Raw genomic sequence first — 14,779 nt, forward strand, 5'->3', positions numbered from 1 at the left:
TGTGCTGAGATTCACTTCTCGACTTTCAAACGGAGGTCACCGGTCTATCATTATCTTATATGTCAAGCTAAGACGAGGCACTTATCTGGTCGAGACGTAGATCGTGTGAAGCAGCTGTAGAACCAGGGCAAGATTACACCTCATCTGTGAGAGGGCAAAGAAACCTTAGTACCAGGAGCTGACATTTTTATTCGAATTTCGAACTTCGAAGTCTCAAAAGTGGTCACACGAGCACTCCAGACCAGAATTGCAAACACATCTCAGTGCAGTGTGCACTCTGTGGTGACAACACGCCCAGATACATATCCTGTCAAGCTTCTGATTATTGGGCAAGCAATTACTGCTACCAAGACACATAAGGCTTATCGAACCCTCAGCCCTCGAAGCCCTTCCCTGCCCTCCAAGCAGGGCATTGAACCTCCAGCACGACTACCAATCCAAGACCTAAAGCCAGCCAACACCGGCACGCACCCACACACGCCCCTCACATCTGATCAGAGCCAACGACACTCAAACCTGCAATCATGCCCGACTCCTCTCCCAACGGCTGTCCCTCCCCCGCCCTAGGTCTAGGCCCCTCCTACCGCCCCGAATCCGAAAAGCCAACCGCCACCGTCTCCCGCGCCGTCGACCAGTCAAACGTCCACATCCTCTCCCAAACACCCCAACTTATTGCCCTCCTAACCATGATCCGCGATAAAGACACTCAAAGAGCCGACTTCATCTTCTACTCCAACCGCATCATCCGCCTCCTCGTCGAAGAGGGCCTGAACCATCTCCCTGTCGTGCCGCATACAGTGACCAGCCCCGTAGGAAAGGACTACACGGGCGTCAAATTCGAGGGGAAGATCTGCGGTGTCAGTATTATGCGTGCTGGCGAGAGTATGGAGCAGGGATTGCGAGAGTGTTGTCGCAGTGTCCGAATCGGCAAGATCCTGATTCAACGCAATGAGGAAACGAGTCTGCCGAAGTTGTTCTATGAGAAGTTGCCTGCTGATATCGCGGATCGGTGGGTATTGCTTCTGGATCCGATGTTGGCGACGGGTGGAAGTGCGATTATGGCGGTGGAGGTGTTGAAGGGGAAGGGTGTGCCGGAGGAGAGGATTCTGTTTTTGAATCTGATTGCTAGTCCGGAGGGGATTAAGAACTTTGCGGAAAAGGTGCCGAAGGTGAGGGTTGTTACGGCTTTTGTGGATCAGGGGTTGGATGAGAAGAACTATATTGTGCCTGGGCTGGGAGACTTTGGGGATCGCTTTTACACGTTCTGAGCTCGAGTGCGTATCTTGGAAAGCAGGAACAAGGACAGGACATTCGCAGCTGAAAAGCTTGATTGGGCAACGAACATGCAATGCTTGCTTTTTCTACAGAAATCAGATGGTTCTACGGCACTGCGACGACACGCTTTCGCAGCTCAGCAGTACATCAAACGCGCTCATGCAGCAGCACTACTGACGGAACTCGCATCAGCCTCTCCTCTTCTTAGGGCCAACAGTGCTCTCACGTCTGTGACATATTGCAGTGCTTCTAACAGGGGTATCAAATAAAGTAAATCGTTGTCTGTGGGGTCATTAATCCAGCCTTCGATTGGTATTGCGTTGTCTGCGAAACAGGTCAGAAACGTTGCCCTGCCTTTGCGGTAGATACTGCTCACCTTCATGGAAGACGTAGCTCACGGGCGAGTTATCGAGAATGATCACCTTGCTCAAGTCTGGCTCAATACTACTCAAATCCTTGATGTAGCTCCCATTCCTAAACGTACAATGCTGTCTGTAGTACCGACCAGCAAAATATTTCTTCTCCTGCTCAAGCCAATCAATTACTGGATCGGCGTATTCCTGAACCGAGGCTGTGAAAATAACGACTTTGTACCACTTGCAAACTTTGCGCAGGAACTCGTCGCAATGAGGCCGTTTGTGGACGTAGTAGAGGATCGGATGGTGTGGACCGACGTATTGAGGTGGAGGCGCAGGTTGACCGGGTGTGGCTTGCGTGACGGGGTTGTAGACCGGCGTGTTGAGCTTGACTTCGACCATATGACCAGAGGACATCCGACCGCCTTTGGCAATGGAGTGGATGAGCGTTTCGTCGAGGTCAAGGATCAAGGTCTTTTGTTGTAATTGTGGGGCGTGATTATGCCTTCTATGCCCATGGGAGGTGAGCTGTGCTAGGTTTGAATAGGAAGGCTGCCTCCTTGGTATCAGAGGTCGAGGCGGCTGTGGCGCGTGAGGATACCTGAGCTTATTCGCTGATGACGCTGACATGGGTGACTTGATGTTATCAACTGTCAAAGGTCGCGCATCCGGCGTGGTAGCAGTGTCTGCCAACCTATTCTTCCTCCTCTCGGTGACATCGTCATTTTGTAACAGACGTATTCGACTTGACCGTCGCTTGTGGGTATGATCCTCGGCTTCCAGTTGGCTCTTCTTCTGCTTCCGGTCCTTCGCACGTCGTCCAGAATCAGAGTCGCTGAACATGGAGCTCAAGGAATCGCTAGAATAAGAGTGCTTGAGCTTGGTCTCGCCGACTGATCGATTGGTTGGTTTTGGGTAAAGACCTTCCTTGGTCCTTGCCTTCGCCTTTTCATCCAGTTTCCTTTTCCTGCGCTTGAAGGGCACGAGTGCTGAGTAGTGGCCTGATTCGTCTCGAAACTGTTTGGCAACATAAACCACGGGCATACCAATTGTGGCCAGGATAGCCGTGAGAGCATCTGCGATTTTCTTGACTATCAGGTGTAGCCGACTCTGAAAGCCCGTATCCTCCTTCTTGCCATCCTTGAGCAACAGCTGCTTCTCATCTTCTTCGGCTTCATTAACCGGCGTCTCAGCGCCCTCAGCAGCTCCTTGCACTATTGGCGCATCGGACTCGGATACATCCTCATGCTTGGCGACTTTTGGTACTTTATCTGCACTATGCGATCGACCTCGTACTATCTCTTCGCTCAGCTTCCGGCGCAAGCTGTCGCCTTGGGACTTAGAGCGTGGTCGTGTAATGGGTTGTCCAATGACTTTTGCTGAGAGGAAGTTGAGTGAATTCATGGCGAACGGTGCCGGTGACGAGCTGGCTGGTCTTGTGCAGCGGCGATCGTGTGTCTATATCGTGGACATGGTGATGGTTGTCTAAAGTCCAGCTGTACTAAGGTCCAGTGGGCGGCAGTTTAGGCGTGCGATGTAAGAGTAAAAGGTGCCTGCAGAAGCAGAGTGTGAACCAGCCACGTAACTTGACACGCTCGGATGAGATCTGTCGGCAAGAAACGCAGGCAGGTGTTGTAAAGTTAGCAAGCCCGATTAGTCCGCGGGGAGGTTGGTGGATTGAGATGGAAGTGCTCAAGCCGACGAGAAGTCACAAATCGTTCATGTCAGCACTCCGAGCAGAGTGATGAGCACCGGGATCACAAGCCACGAGCAAGCATAAATCGCGGAACCAAGCACAAGTTGCAAGCATGATCCCGCGTTGTGTGGAGCTTCTTCCACCTGGGCCGAAGAACCATGTGAATCGGAATTTCGAGAAATGCGACTCATGAATTTACACAAACTGCACTTTGGTAACACACAACGAGCAACGCTCATACACCTGTAGAAAGTGGCACACTCACGACCTCTAGTGTCCTCTCCAGTGGACGACTTTACGCACCTTCAACACAGCTCCGACACCTCGCGGAAGCACGCTTGTCCTTGACTCATTTTCGATTACCGAGTGGGAGCAGTTCCCACGACGGTGAAACGTGATGGCCACAGACCTACCACACCCCCCCGGGCTTGCGTCTTTCAGATCGATCTTACCATCCTGGCCTGTGGAGAAGTCAATAGAATACCTTATTTCCCTGCTACGAAGAAGACAAATACGAGGGCCGAAACAATGCGCCCTTGCTACAGCATGGCTGTTGCGGAAAGTGGTCTCAACCACCAGAGCAAGTGAACCGGGAAAGCTAATTTCTCGTGTTCAAGATGTTGGCAAGAAGCTGGTCGAGGCTGCTCCGAGAGAACTTGCTGTCGGCAACATCGTTCGGAGAGTACTGGGAGCCATTCGAGAAGAGGAGGAGAACAGAGAAAATGGATCTCCAGGGTCGAGTGATGTCGGCTCTATACCACCTACGCCTGCTGCTGAGATGCCTGCTCCCCCTATGTCCGCATCGACAATGTTCCCTAGACGAGAAGACTCGGTAATGCCCAGCAGACCAGCACTGTTATCACAACAAACCGGCACGCCAGAACGAAGACCGCCGGTCACTTCCATGTTCAGCATACTTTCACATCCCACAATGCGCGGCCAGGCAGGTACAGGCTCTCCTGGCAGAAGTGGAAGCTCAACGCCTGCTATGGCTCCGCAGACACCAGTCACAGACTTTAGAGCAGAGGTGCTGGAAGCCATAACAGAGATAGTAGACGAGCTAGATCAAGCAGATGAACAGGTGGCAGGCTATGCTTTGGAGCACATCTCACCACAAGAAACAATATTCACATATTCGACCTCAGCTGTTGTCCAGCGGTTTCTACTGAAGGCGGCTACCAAGCGGAAATTCACAGTCATACAAGCAGAATCGTATCCAAACAACCACAAGAAGACACATGCCTCTGTTATGGGCAGCAAGCTTGCAGAAGAGGACGGCGACCTCGATTTCGACTCCTTCTCGAAACCTCTGACTGCACAAGGTGTGACAGTGCTGTTGATCCCGGATAGCGCAATCTTCGCCATGATGTCCCGTGCCAACAAAGTAATCATCCCGGCCTATGGTGTACTTAGCAATGGGTCAATAGTGGCGGAGGCAGGCGCGAGAGCTCTTACTACCGCAGCGAAGTGGCATCGTGTGCCGGTCATTGTGTTGGCGGAGACATACAAGCTGTCACCGTTATTTCCTTACGATCCATTCGACTTCGTGGACTATGGTGATATGCAGAAGGTGGTCGAATATCAAGATCGCGAGATGCAGCTGGGTTTGCAAAGCGTGAAGAACCCAGTCACCGAGTTCGTCGAGGCCGCGAACATTGATCTCTTCATTACGAATCTGGGTGGTGTCGCTACCGGCTACATGTATCGGACCATCAGAGATCAGTATCACGATGAGGATCTGGAGCTGTAACACCCATTAGGATAAGCTTGACGAGGACATGGATGAGGACAAAATGTAGTGAACACATGGCATGTAGCTTGACGATACCCAGACCAAGAACGTGGAGACGATCAAAGTTGAAGCAATTTATGATTTATGAGCTTTTGCTTTTTGTTTGTTTGCAAGTTCTATCATGCAATCCTGTACAAGCTATACTTCTCTTGCGCCGCCGATATGAGTGACTGGATTAAAGATGGCGAAATCGACTACCACCCTCTTCCGGCCATCTTCTCGCCAGGTGCCATGCTTCCACAGTTGATACCAACCATAGCTTCTCCTAGGCCAGTACTGCATTCGGCAATGATTTTAGCGTCCTTGTAATGTGTTACAGCAGTAACGATAGCCTTCGCTCTCTGTGCAGCATTGCCACTCTTGAAGATACCACTTCCGACGAAGACGCCATCACAGCCCAGCTGCATCATCAACGCAGCATCAGCAGGCGTAGCAACACCACCAGCAGCGAAATTGACAACGGGTAGTCTTCCCAGCTCAGCAGTCTGCTTGAGTAGTGCAGCATCAGTCTCCAACTCTCTAGCCAACGCCCTGATACCAACCTCACCCTCACTTGCCAGCACACCCTGTGCGCGTGCAATTTCTCTGTTCACTGTTCTCATGTGCTTGACAGCCTCCACAACATCACCAGTACCAGCCTCGCCCTTCGTTCTGATCATAGCCGCACCCTCAGCTATTCTCCTCAACGCCTCCCCAAGATTCCTACACCCACACACAAACGGCACACCGAAATTACTCTTCTCAACATGGTAGGTGTCATCAGCTGGCGTCAGCACCTCGCTCTCATCGATGTAGTCCACGCCCAGCGCCTCAAGCACCTGGCACTCAACGAAGTGCCCGATCCTTGCCTTGGCCATGACGGGTATTGTGACTGCTGCTTGGATTCCCTTGATTAATTCTGGATCACTCATTCTTGCCACGCCACCATCTTTTCTGATATCGGCTGGAACTCGTTCGAGAGCCATGACCGCGCAGGCACCGGCTTCTTCGGCGATGCGTGCTTGTTCGGCGTTTACGACGTCCATGATCACGCCGCCTTTTAGCATCTGGGCTAGGCCGGCTTTGACGGTGAAGGAGGTGTTGCCATTTGTGGTGGCGGCGGTGTTGTTGGAGGAGGTGGGAATGGCGATGGAGGAGGCGGTGCCGTTGGCGGCTGCGCCGTTGTCATTGATGGTCATATTGACGGGTAGAGGAGGTGGGAGTGCTAACAGTGGTTGAGTCTGGGTGGTGGCGACTTGACGGTGGTCGAGGTGAACGTGGTAAGTCAGTCAGTAAAGGCAATGAATGGCAGGAGAGTATGGTTGAACAGCAGGAACGTGAAACGAGCAGTGTATCTGAAGATAAGGTAAGCAACCAGCAAGAACGTGCAACGTAGAGTCACAAAAGAAAGAATTGTGTCAGTGAACACGATCTAACGCTACCAAACCTTCCATCTTCCGTCTCTACCCACCTGCGCCTTGGGACAACCCTCGACCGCCTGGACGCCTAGCCTCTGGTTGAGCTCTCCGGAACTCTCACCGACGGGAAAGTCAGCACAAGACCTCACCACGAAGACACAACCTCAAGTCGGCATGCTGTTCTAGAAATCTTCGAAACTTTTCCCTGCAGATGACGGAGTTGAGGAGGCACAAAGATCGACCGTTGATCGGATCATCTGCAAGCATGTTCGGCGAACCACCCCCGCAATCACGTGTAGAGACTGCGGACGACCGCTTCGAGATGAGCTCGCGTGGTACATCCCATGCTCCTAGCCAATGACACGGTTGAGACGATGTTGGTCAAGTTGAAGGTACATGATGCTGCCGCTGATGAGTGTGCTGTAGATGTGCTACCTGCTGAATCTTTTGCTCTTAGTCGTGCTCACTCTCCGGGACCCATCCTCCTCGATGAACCTCGTTGCTCGTGCCCTGAACTGCCCGGCAATCCAGATCTCGGAGTGGACTACGATACCGGTCAACCACTGACATACTGACTTAACCCTCCAGTAGCAGGTGCAGCAACAACCATGACGAGCCTCAATACACTTGCGCAAGATATACTCCTCCTTGTTGTGCACTATCTCGAAGCATATGACCTTCGCCGCCTACAGCTTGCGTCACGGGCCTTCCAAGAGACCTTCAGCGAAGACATCTACCTGCGAACGATACTGAAAGACTACCTTCATGCTCGTGAAGTGAAAGACCTCCTTCGTAGCAACAGGCATGCCCTTTCTCAGTCGCAGCCCCCTCAAACACGAGAGCAAGATCAGCATAACAATGACCTTCAGCAAACTTATAGCACAGTAACAACGCGCTACTACCACTTGACTCAAGGTAAACCACGATCCATACAACGCATTACCCTCCGCGCTCTCGATCAGTCCGGCCAATGGCTTCCAGCACCACAGTGGGACTACCATGAATCACAACCTGGTGGGAGACTATACCATCGACATGCGAGTCATATGAGCATCAGAAGTGTGAGTGGCAGATCCAAACCGTACCTCTTCCGACCTACGCTGTGGAGCTACGATGATGGATTGCTGGTGTATGCTCCGGCGGAGAAAGAGCCAAGGAAGTACAAGCCGCAGGAAAGCCAGCAGGAGGGGAATCCTGGGTGGGCCAATGAGAGTGTCGAACAAGATAGATGCTTAGTAGTGTTGGACCTGGAAACTCATGAAGAGGCAGAGGTACCGTTTGACATAACTGGGAAGCTACTCAGGGACATCAGACTGAAAGAAGGACTGTTGATTGTAGAATGGGCAGAAAAAGAAGCATTTCATGATCTTAACATGGTTGATAGGGTCCACAGGCACTTTGCCACTGCTTTCAAGATCTCAAAGCCAGACAAGCATCCACATTCTTTTGACACTCTATCTTCAAGCGAGCCTGCCACTGCCACACACAGGCCGCGATCACACCCAGCTTTGCAGGTAAATTTCCACTCAGAATGGCGCATCCACTTCCTCGGCTTCCCACTAACCTCCCGCGACCACTTCTTCAGCACCCACACAGCCCACCACTACTGCCTCTACTACTGGCAGCCAAACCGCAGTCTCTGGACCGGCGATGAAGATCAGCCCATCGAAGCGCTGCACATATGGGATATCAGTCAACCAAGCGCATATCGACCGAGTGATGACCCCGGTAACACCAAACGAGAACAACACGGTAAAGGCGGGCCACACGTCGTCGCGCGCTTCGCGATGAGGATGCTGGAATTCCTGGGCGTGAGACAGCAGAGTCGGATTAGCTTGTTGGGATTGGACCTCGATAGTGAGAATTTGACGGTGAGTGTTAAGGGGAATGTCTTCGAGAGTGGACAGGGGTACTTTGACCCTGCGGAGCGGAATTGGTGTGCTAGTGTGACTACGTTCCCGTTCGTTGGGGAGGGACCAGTGCAAAGGCGAGAGGGACATATCGAGCTGCCGAGTTATAGGGGGCATTGTTCTATGGGGAGTGATGAGATCGAGGAGATTGAGAGGTGGTTTTTGCCGGTTATGGATGTTGTTGATTGGGGGGCGGGTGTGAGGTTTAGTCTGATTGAGACGTGTTTTACGGGGATCGTGGTGGAGAATAGTGTGTTGATTAGGATTAAGGTGCTGGGCGAATGGAGGGATGTAGATAGTGGGTTGGCGAAGGAGATTGGGGTTATGGGGAGGATCGCTGGGGATGAGAGGTGGGTTGTTGGGCAGAATGAAAAGTTGCAGATTGTGGTTGCGAGGTTTCAGTAGGAGACTGAGTCGGGTTGGCTGAGAAGGTTCTGTGTCTGTTCATACCGGTTGTGTTTCTGTAATGCTGGATCGATGAGGAGGAGGACTTTTCTGCAGACCGTTCCTGTGTCGGATCGAGCATGTCTTGACCGCTAGCTTGTTGTCCTGGGCCCGATCTATTTCTCCTCCAGCAACCTCTTGCCCGATACAGCCACTTGCACTGACTCCTTCACCGCCTGTGTACTATCACCAGTCCCGACCACATTCTCCTTAAATCTCTGCTCCAGCTCTTGAGCCTTCTCCGTATTCCTTACACCGTTGAACGCACTGCTTATTCTGTTCTCCCAACGTATCCTGACAGCCTCCCAGTCTGTAGTCTGCACTTTTCTCACAATACCCTCAACTTCTCTGTTCCATCTGTCCTTCAACTGCTCGTCCAGTCCTGCTTGCTCGATGCGATAGGCTGGTGGTTCGTATTCTGGTTCTGGCGGATCTATTTTGCTGTTCAAAAGTCTTGCTTGTTGGCGTAGTAGGAGTGATTGGTATGTTCTGTTCGATCTGTGGACGTAGACTGAGAGGTATAGGAGGGAGTATGTGAGCGTTAGGCCGCCGAGGAAGCCTGTTGTGAAGCCCATGCTGGGGAGTGGTGGAGGTGAGCTGCTGCGCACTGGGTGTTGAATGTGAGTGTGAGTGTGCGATTATGGAGTCTGGGGATGTCGCAGAGTACGAGCGCTACAGAATCTGACAGCAAGATCGAAATGAGGGTCTGAAGTTGCGTTTTGTAGGTATATCTGAGGTCAATCAAGATACTCTGTATGCACATGCTGAATTACAGAAGTCGCGTTGTTGAGCTCCGGATCAGGAAGCTTTGGCCGGAATTCTGATGCTCCACTTTTTGCTGCTACAGCGCTCACAAGCATCTCCTGTCGACATCTGGACCTTCTCTTGATCAGATACTATGTCGTGATCTCGCACCACCCAGAGCCCCAACACACTACTGGGAGCAACAATGTCTCTGCTTTTCGCGCTGTTCACTCGATATCTGCCAGCTGTAATGATGCAATGCTCTGGACGTCCTTGCCTGTGCCTCTGAAGACGCCCTAAGATCCGTCGAGTCTCAAGGTAGGTCATTTACTGACACGATCATCCGCCAAAATCAAGCATCACGCTCATTGCTCAACATCACTGTTCTCACTCTTACTATCAGAAAGCACACTTTGTTCTCGTCGTTGCTATTCTAGCCGCTCCTTTGTTCTCAACCCATGTTTCCTACCAACCGTTCGCGGAAAGTTTGCTTTGTGCGAAATATGATCGATAGCAACAAAATGTCTGGCTTGTGGCACTGGCCGGACGCATCACGATTATTGGTCCATTGCGGAATTGATCACACAGCAAAATGGCGAATCAGCACAGAAGAAACCGACCACGCAACGAGGCATGGGAGACACCTGACCCGCACAATCAAGCGACCCCGGGCAATATCATGTTCGGGCAGCGAAAGACCCTCTCATCGATTTCTAGTCGTCTTTGGCGTGCGCTTCGTGGCGACAATGCACAGAACGCCTACCGACTGATACAACACCTACGGGCTAAGCCTTATGAAGACGACCCTAACGAGGATGATGAGAAATGGCAAGTCTGGCGATTTCTGGGAGCAGGCGGTCAAGGCAGCGCTGCTGTGTGGATCCGGAAGGATGCGGACGGAGAACTGGTAGATGAGATTGTTATCAAGGAAATGCGCATTCCAGGGAGCGTGTTACGGTACTGGATTGACAATCCAAGGATATCCCGGGAAGCTGTACTGCAGGCTGAAGTCAACAAACACGGCTGTGAAAGTGAGTCGCCTTTCCCAGCGGTATCTAGCGATAGGTCGCCCATTGCTTTGGTTGCCCATCGCTGACCATGAGATGATAGATATTGTGCATCTCCGTGACTTCAAATGTCACATGAATCAGACTGATCTTCTTGACGTTCAGAGATCTGAATCAGGCATAGCTTGGCGATATTACTTGGAATATGCTCCTTATGGCGATCTAGAGAACTTACGTATGCGCTATCGCGCATTCCATCGTTATCTGCCAGAGCTATTTCTTTGGCACGTTTTCGACAGCCTGGCTAGGGCTATCGTTGTGCTAGAAGATCTTCGCGACCTGCGAAATCGCACCAAACCACTAGGTAAGTACATGACCCACTGCGATATCAAACCTCAGAATATCTTCCTTGGATATGAAGAGCACCATGACGAGGACGGTCCCACAGGAGGACTGAAGGACGGCAGATATCCAACCATCAAGCTAGGTGATTTCGGCTTGGCTGAGCTTCAGGATGAGATGAGGAGGGGATCAAATTTCAAAGACATGGCTGGTATCGGGACATTGAACTATCTCCCTCCAGTAAGTAGATCTATACAGATCCAGGCAGAGTGCTGACACGTGATAGGAGCAAGGCAGGCTAAATGCTGATGGGAACGTATTCGCCGCTTATGGTTCTAACTTTCAGCCACCCGTCAACGTCCAAGAACCTCATTTCACCGCCCAAGCCAATGTCTGGGCTGTGGGAAAGGTAATGTATGATTTGTTCTGCCTCGCCCGCCATCATGATTACCATAAGATACAAGCTCGGGATTCCTACAAATATCACGATATGAATCATGGAAATACTCTTCCAGAATGGACAAGCACACCATTTAGGGACGACTGGTACCGACAAAAGTCGCCCTACACTCGGGGACTTAGTGCGCTGATCCGGGCGTGTATGGAAGCTAATCCTGACAACCGGCCCACCGCGAGACAGCTATACCAGTCTACTTCAGATGAACTCAAGTCGTGCTTGGAGAAGGCACCTTCCCTAGACCCTGTCTCTGTTCGAAACGATAAGCTTTACTATCGAGGCAATGAAATTAATGACATGACGGTCGAAGAAACTAACTGTTATCACCTCACGGATCCATGGGAATACTTTCAGCTTCTGGCCCCTGGTGTCAATGGTCCTGACTTGCCACGATTGCGAATTGCTCCTCAGCAGGTTCGAGAGAATGTGTTCAGTGACAATAATGTCAGAGACGATGCTGATGTCATGGACGAGGAATTTGACAACGAGTTCGAGCGGCAGGCCAAACAATATTCCTACAGGAACAATCAAGTGGCGCAAGGTAATATCGAGAAGAGGGGAGACAGGATCCACTTCAACCAAGCACGACGTCTATCAATTCCTCCTCCTCCTCCTCCAGGGCCGCCTAGGGATGAGAAACGCTTGTCCAGGAACTTCTATAATACTGGTGACAGCGAGGGGGACATCGACAACATGACCAAGAGATACAAGAGAAGGAGACTCGATCTCGACAAAGCAGCCATTCCAAAGGCGCAGGATCATTGGGATGCACGCCAAGCAGGTGCAGATGCACAATTCATGGGTCCAAGGCCAAATGCACTGGCAAACCCCGATCCTCTTCACCATATGGACGAGATGCTCCGGGCCGTAGGCCCAGGCAATGAAGCCCTTCCAGTCAATCCAGCACCGGTCCCACAATCGCAGGCGAGGGACAATCCAGCAGATACTTGGTCCATCGCACAACGAACATCCCGTAATGCTCTCGGCATTCAGCCAAATCCCGATCCAGCCACCTTAGCCTTTGGTGGCATCCCACCGCCAGGCGACGATTTTTACCGACAGTACATCCGTCGACTACAAGGAGCTCAGGTTCGAGACGCGTATGGTATGCACCAGCAAGCGGACCAAGACCACGATCGTGCAGCTGCCACGACAGGTAATGCACCTGACCCTGCAGGCAACCCAGACGTGCCAATTCCGACCATCGAGGCTGATGGGCCAGCGAATAACTCCAGGCATCCGACAGTAGGGTTAGGTAGCGCAGATGATCGTACACTCTCGCTAAATACTCCGTCGAGGCGATTGAAAACTGTTCCGCGACGTGGGCCTTTGACAGAGCGCACATCTAATCACGTGGGAACGACAACGGCCGGAGTCTCCGGGACGGAGCGTATGCCGGTAGCTGATCACCACGACGTACAGGCACAAGCTCAGCATGAGCCAGCCCAAAGATCAAGATTGGGGCCGAGGTCGACTCACCAGTCGGCAGCAAGACAGCATGATCATCAGTCCCAAGGGAGGCACTCAGCATCGGCCACGTCCAAACGTCCAACCAGTGAGACAGCGCAAGTGGCAACTCATGGCGAAGAAATCGCTCCTCCATCAGCTTCTCCACGTCCAGCCAGCGAGGAAGCAGCTCCTGCGGCACATGAGGAAAGCGGTGCTTCACCTTCAGCTTCAAATACAGATTCGCCTGCTGCGCCAATCATAGTTCCCCCTCCTGCTCGTGGACGCGGAGTTCGTGGTCGACCACCCGGAAGGGGGCACGGGAGGGGACGAGGCCAGGCTGTGGCTGACAACGGAGGTGGGCGTGGCGGGGCTCAAGGGCAGAGAGGGCGAGGGAGAGGACGTCCTAGAGGGTCACGCGCGGCGGCGAATGTCGTCCAGCATGTAGCGCCCCAAACGTCAGAAGAAAGACGCGCTGTTCAGGTTGAGTTGAGGGACAAAAGAGCTGCAGATAGAGCGGCGAATAGAAGAGGAGGATAGCGTTCGCCCAGGGCTGTTGTTTATGGTCCCAGCTTAAGATCTATGAAGGTATCAGGACTCGGATTTACACTCAGACATGCGGAAGTCAAGTGGAAGCAGCTTGGTTTCTCCGCTGGCAGAAGGGTACGAACAAGATCCATTAAAACGTATAATTGCACACTTCCTGCAACAAACTATCTACCGGTAGCTCGCCTGCCACACCTTTGCACAGCTATTCCCGGAGTCGACGTGTTCTGCTAGTTGTAGGATGCCAAGTCTGCCTCATTGACATACCCAACCCCTTTTGAAGACCATTTTCCTCCAAGCCCTCCTACGCGGACCAAAGTGAGGCTCGTCTGGTCACATTGCCCGGAGCAGTCAGGTTTCCCCGAATAGTCCCGTTAAGCGGAACAGTCGCATTGTGACTCATCACCGTCCCATTCCCAAAGTACTTGTACTCGTACTCCGGCGCCGGTCCAGCAATAGCAAAAGCAAGATGCGCCCCAAACGGAATCATGGTCCCAATGACAAACACAAGAACCACCTCGACAGTGTGATACCGTCGTACAATCCCACCATATGTACAGAATGCGTAGACGAAGTATCCGATGCTAAGGAGACTGAATAGCCAGGTTACGTGGGCCCAGCGGGCGAATCGTGTTCGTTCGTCGTCGTGGGTTATCTCGTAGTATGTTCTGTTGCTGGAGGATATGTAGCAGATGGTGGAGTAGAAGAATACTATTGTTGTGCAGATGAGGGCGCACATCTGGGTGCTGTTCTTTGGGAGTGGGGGTGCGGGGGGGTTTGCTGCGGCGGGGGCGCGATGATAGGCGTTATTGGCGTTGGCATTGTTTGTGTTTGCGTTTGCTCGCACGGCTTGAGTTCCTGTATTGTTGGTGGTTGGTGTGGAAGTTTGACCGCGGCACTGAGACTTCTGAGCTGCCTTCATTTGCTGGAGGAGAGTCATGTTTGGCGTTGAAGTGTACGATGGAAGGGTCTCGCCGCTTGGTCGTCCTCGCGTAGTGTGAGCAGTTGCTGGCTGTTGAACTCGTGACGTTGAAGTGTATGATGGTAGCCTTTCGAGCTCAGTAGCGCCGGTACTGGACGCATTGCCCGCGTTTTGCCGCATGGTCAAGGTGATTGGGTTCTTGGCTGATTTGCACAAAGAGAGGTGCCAGCGTGCTTTTCGACGAGGAGAACGCTTCTTGCTGAAGTGATCACAGATTGATACTGACGAAAGCACGAGAAGTTGTAGAGACTGTGCGTCGGATTGCTGGCTTCTTATTCGGCTCTGCCCTGAGCTTGATGGGGTTAGTGCGGAGGAGAAAGTTCTTCGTGGTTTCTGGGGGTGGAGCATGTATTGAGCGGAAACCACATTGGTGAACCGAAAGTTG

At 52.1% G+C, this 14,779-nt stretch overlaps 8 protein-coding genes across 8 annotated transcripts; 4 read left to right on the forward strand and 4 right to left on the reverse strand.

Moving 5' to 3' along the window:
- Positions 1-524: 524 nt before the first annotated feature.
- Positions 525-1,268, forward strand: FUR1 (Uracil phosphoribosyltransferase, synthesizes UMP from uracil; the record flags this gene model as incomplete). The annotated part of the gene is made up of 1 exon (XM_064874581.1): positions 525-1,268. One exon carries the CDS (start codon positions 525-527, stop codon positions 1,266-1,268), a length of 744 nt encoding a protein of 247 aa, XP_064730303.1.
- Positions 1,269-1,568: 300 nt separating this feature from the next.
- On the reverse strand, positions 1,569-3,035 carry NEM1 (Nuclear envelope morphology protein 1; the record flags this gene model as incomplete). Its single annotated transcript, XM_064874582.1, has 1 exon — positions 1,569-3,035. One exon carries the CDS (start codon positions 3,033-3,035, stop codon positions 1,569-1,571), a length of 1,467 nt encoding a protein of 488 aa, XP_064730304.1.
- Positions 3,036-3,724: 689 nt separating this feature from the next.
- Positions 3,725-5,077, forward strand: GCD7 (GCD complex subunit gcd7; the record flags this gene model as incomplete). The annotated part of the gene is made up of 1 exon (XM_064874583.1): positions 3,725-5,077. The coding sequence occupies one exon, from the start codon at positions 3,725-3,727 to the stop codon at positions 5,075-5,077; it is 1,353 nt and encodes a 450-aa protein (XP_064730305.1).
- A 236-nt stretch (positions 5,078-5,313) lies between these two features.
- On the reverse strand, positions 5,314-6,297 carry SNZ1 (Pyridoxal 5'-phosphate synthase subunit snz1; the record flags this gene model as incomplete). The annotated part of the gene is made up of 1 exon (XM_064874584.1): positions 5,314-6,297. The coding sequence occupies one exon, from the start codon at positions 6,295-6,297 to the stop codon at positions 5,314-5,316; it is 984 nt and encodes a 327-aa protein (XP_064730306.1).
- Positions 6,298-7,124: 827 nt separating this feature from the next.
- On the forward strand, positions 7,125-8,831 carry PMZ80_006172 (uncharacterized protein; the record flags this gene model as incomplete). Its single annotated transcript, XM_064874585.1, has 1 exon — positions 7,125-8,831. The coding sequence occupies one exon, from the start codon at positions 7,125-7,127 to the stop codon at positions 8,829-8,831; it is 1,707 nt and encodes a 568-aa protein (XP_064730307.1).
- Positions 8,832-8,986: 155 nt separating this feature from the next.
- PMZ80_006173 (uncharacterized protein) lies at positions 8,987-9,445 on the reverse strand (the record flags this gene model as incomplete). The annotated part of the gene is made up of 1 exon (XM_064874586.1): positions 8,987-9,445. One exon carries the CDS (start codon positions 9,443-9,445, stop codon positions 8,987-8,989), a length of 459 nt encoding a protein of 152 aa, XP_064730308.1.
- A 761-nt stretch (positions 9,446-10,206) lies between these two features.
- Positions 10,207-13,406, forward strand: PMZ80_006174 (uncharacterized protein; the record flags this gene model as incomplete). Its single annotated transcript, XM_064874587.1, has 3 exons — positions 10,207-10,645; positions 10,725-11,203; positions 11,250-13,406. 3 exons carry the CDS (start codon positions 10,207-10,209, stop codon positions 13,404-13,406), a joined length of 3,075 nt encoding a protein of 1,024 aa, XP_064730309.1.
- A 310-nt stretch (positions 13,407-13,716) lies between these two features.
- PMZ80_006175 (uncharacterized protein) lies at positions 13,717-14,352 on the reverse strand (the record flags this gene model as incomplete). Its single annotated transcript, XM_064874588.1, has 1 exon — positions 13,717-14,352. The coding sequence occupies one exon, from the start codon at positions 14,350-14,352 to the stop codon at positions 13,717-13,719; it is 636 nt and encodes a 211-aa protein (XP_064730310.1).
- Between the last annotated feature and the right edge of the window lie 427 nt (positions 14,353-14,779).

The sequence above is a fragment of the Knufia obscura genome (genome assembly GCF_036327395.1).
Source record: "Knufia obscura strain CCFEE 5817 isolate CBS 148926 chromosome Unknown scaffold_6, whole genome shotgun sequence".
In the NCBI taxonomy this organism is placed as follows: domain Eukaryota; kingdom Fungi; phylum Ascomycota; class Eurotiomycetes; order Chaetothyriales; family Trichomeriaceae; genus Knufia; species Knufia obscura.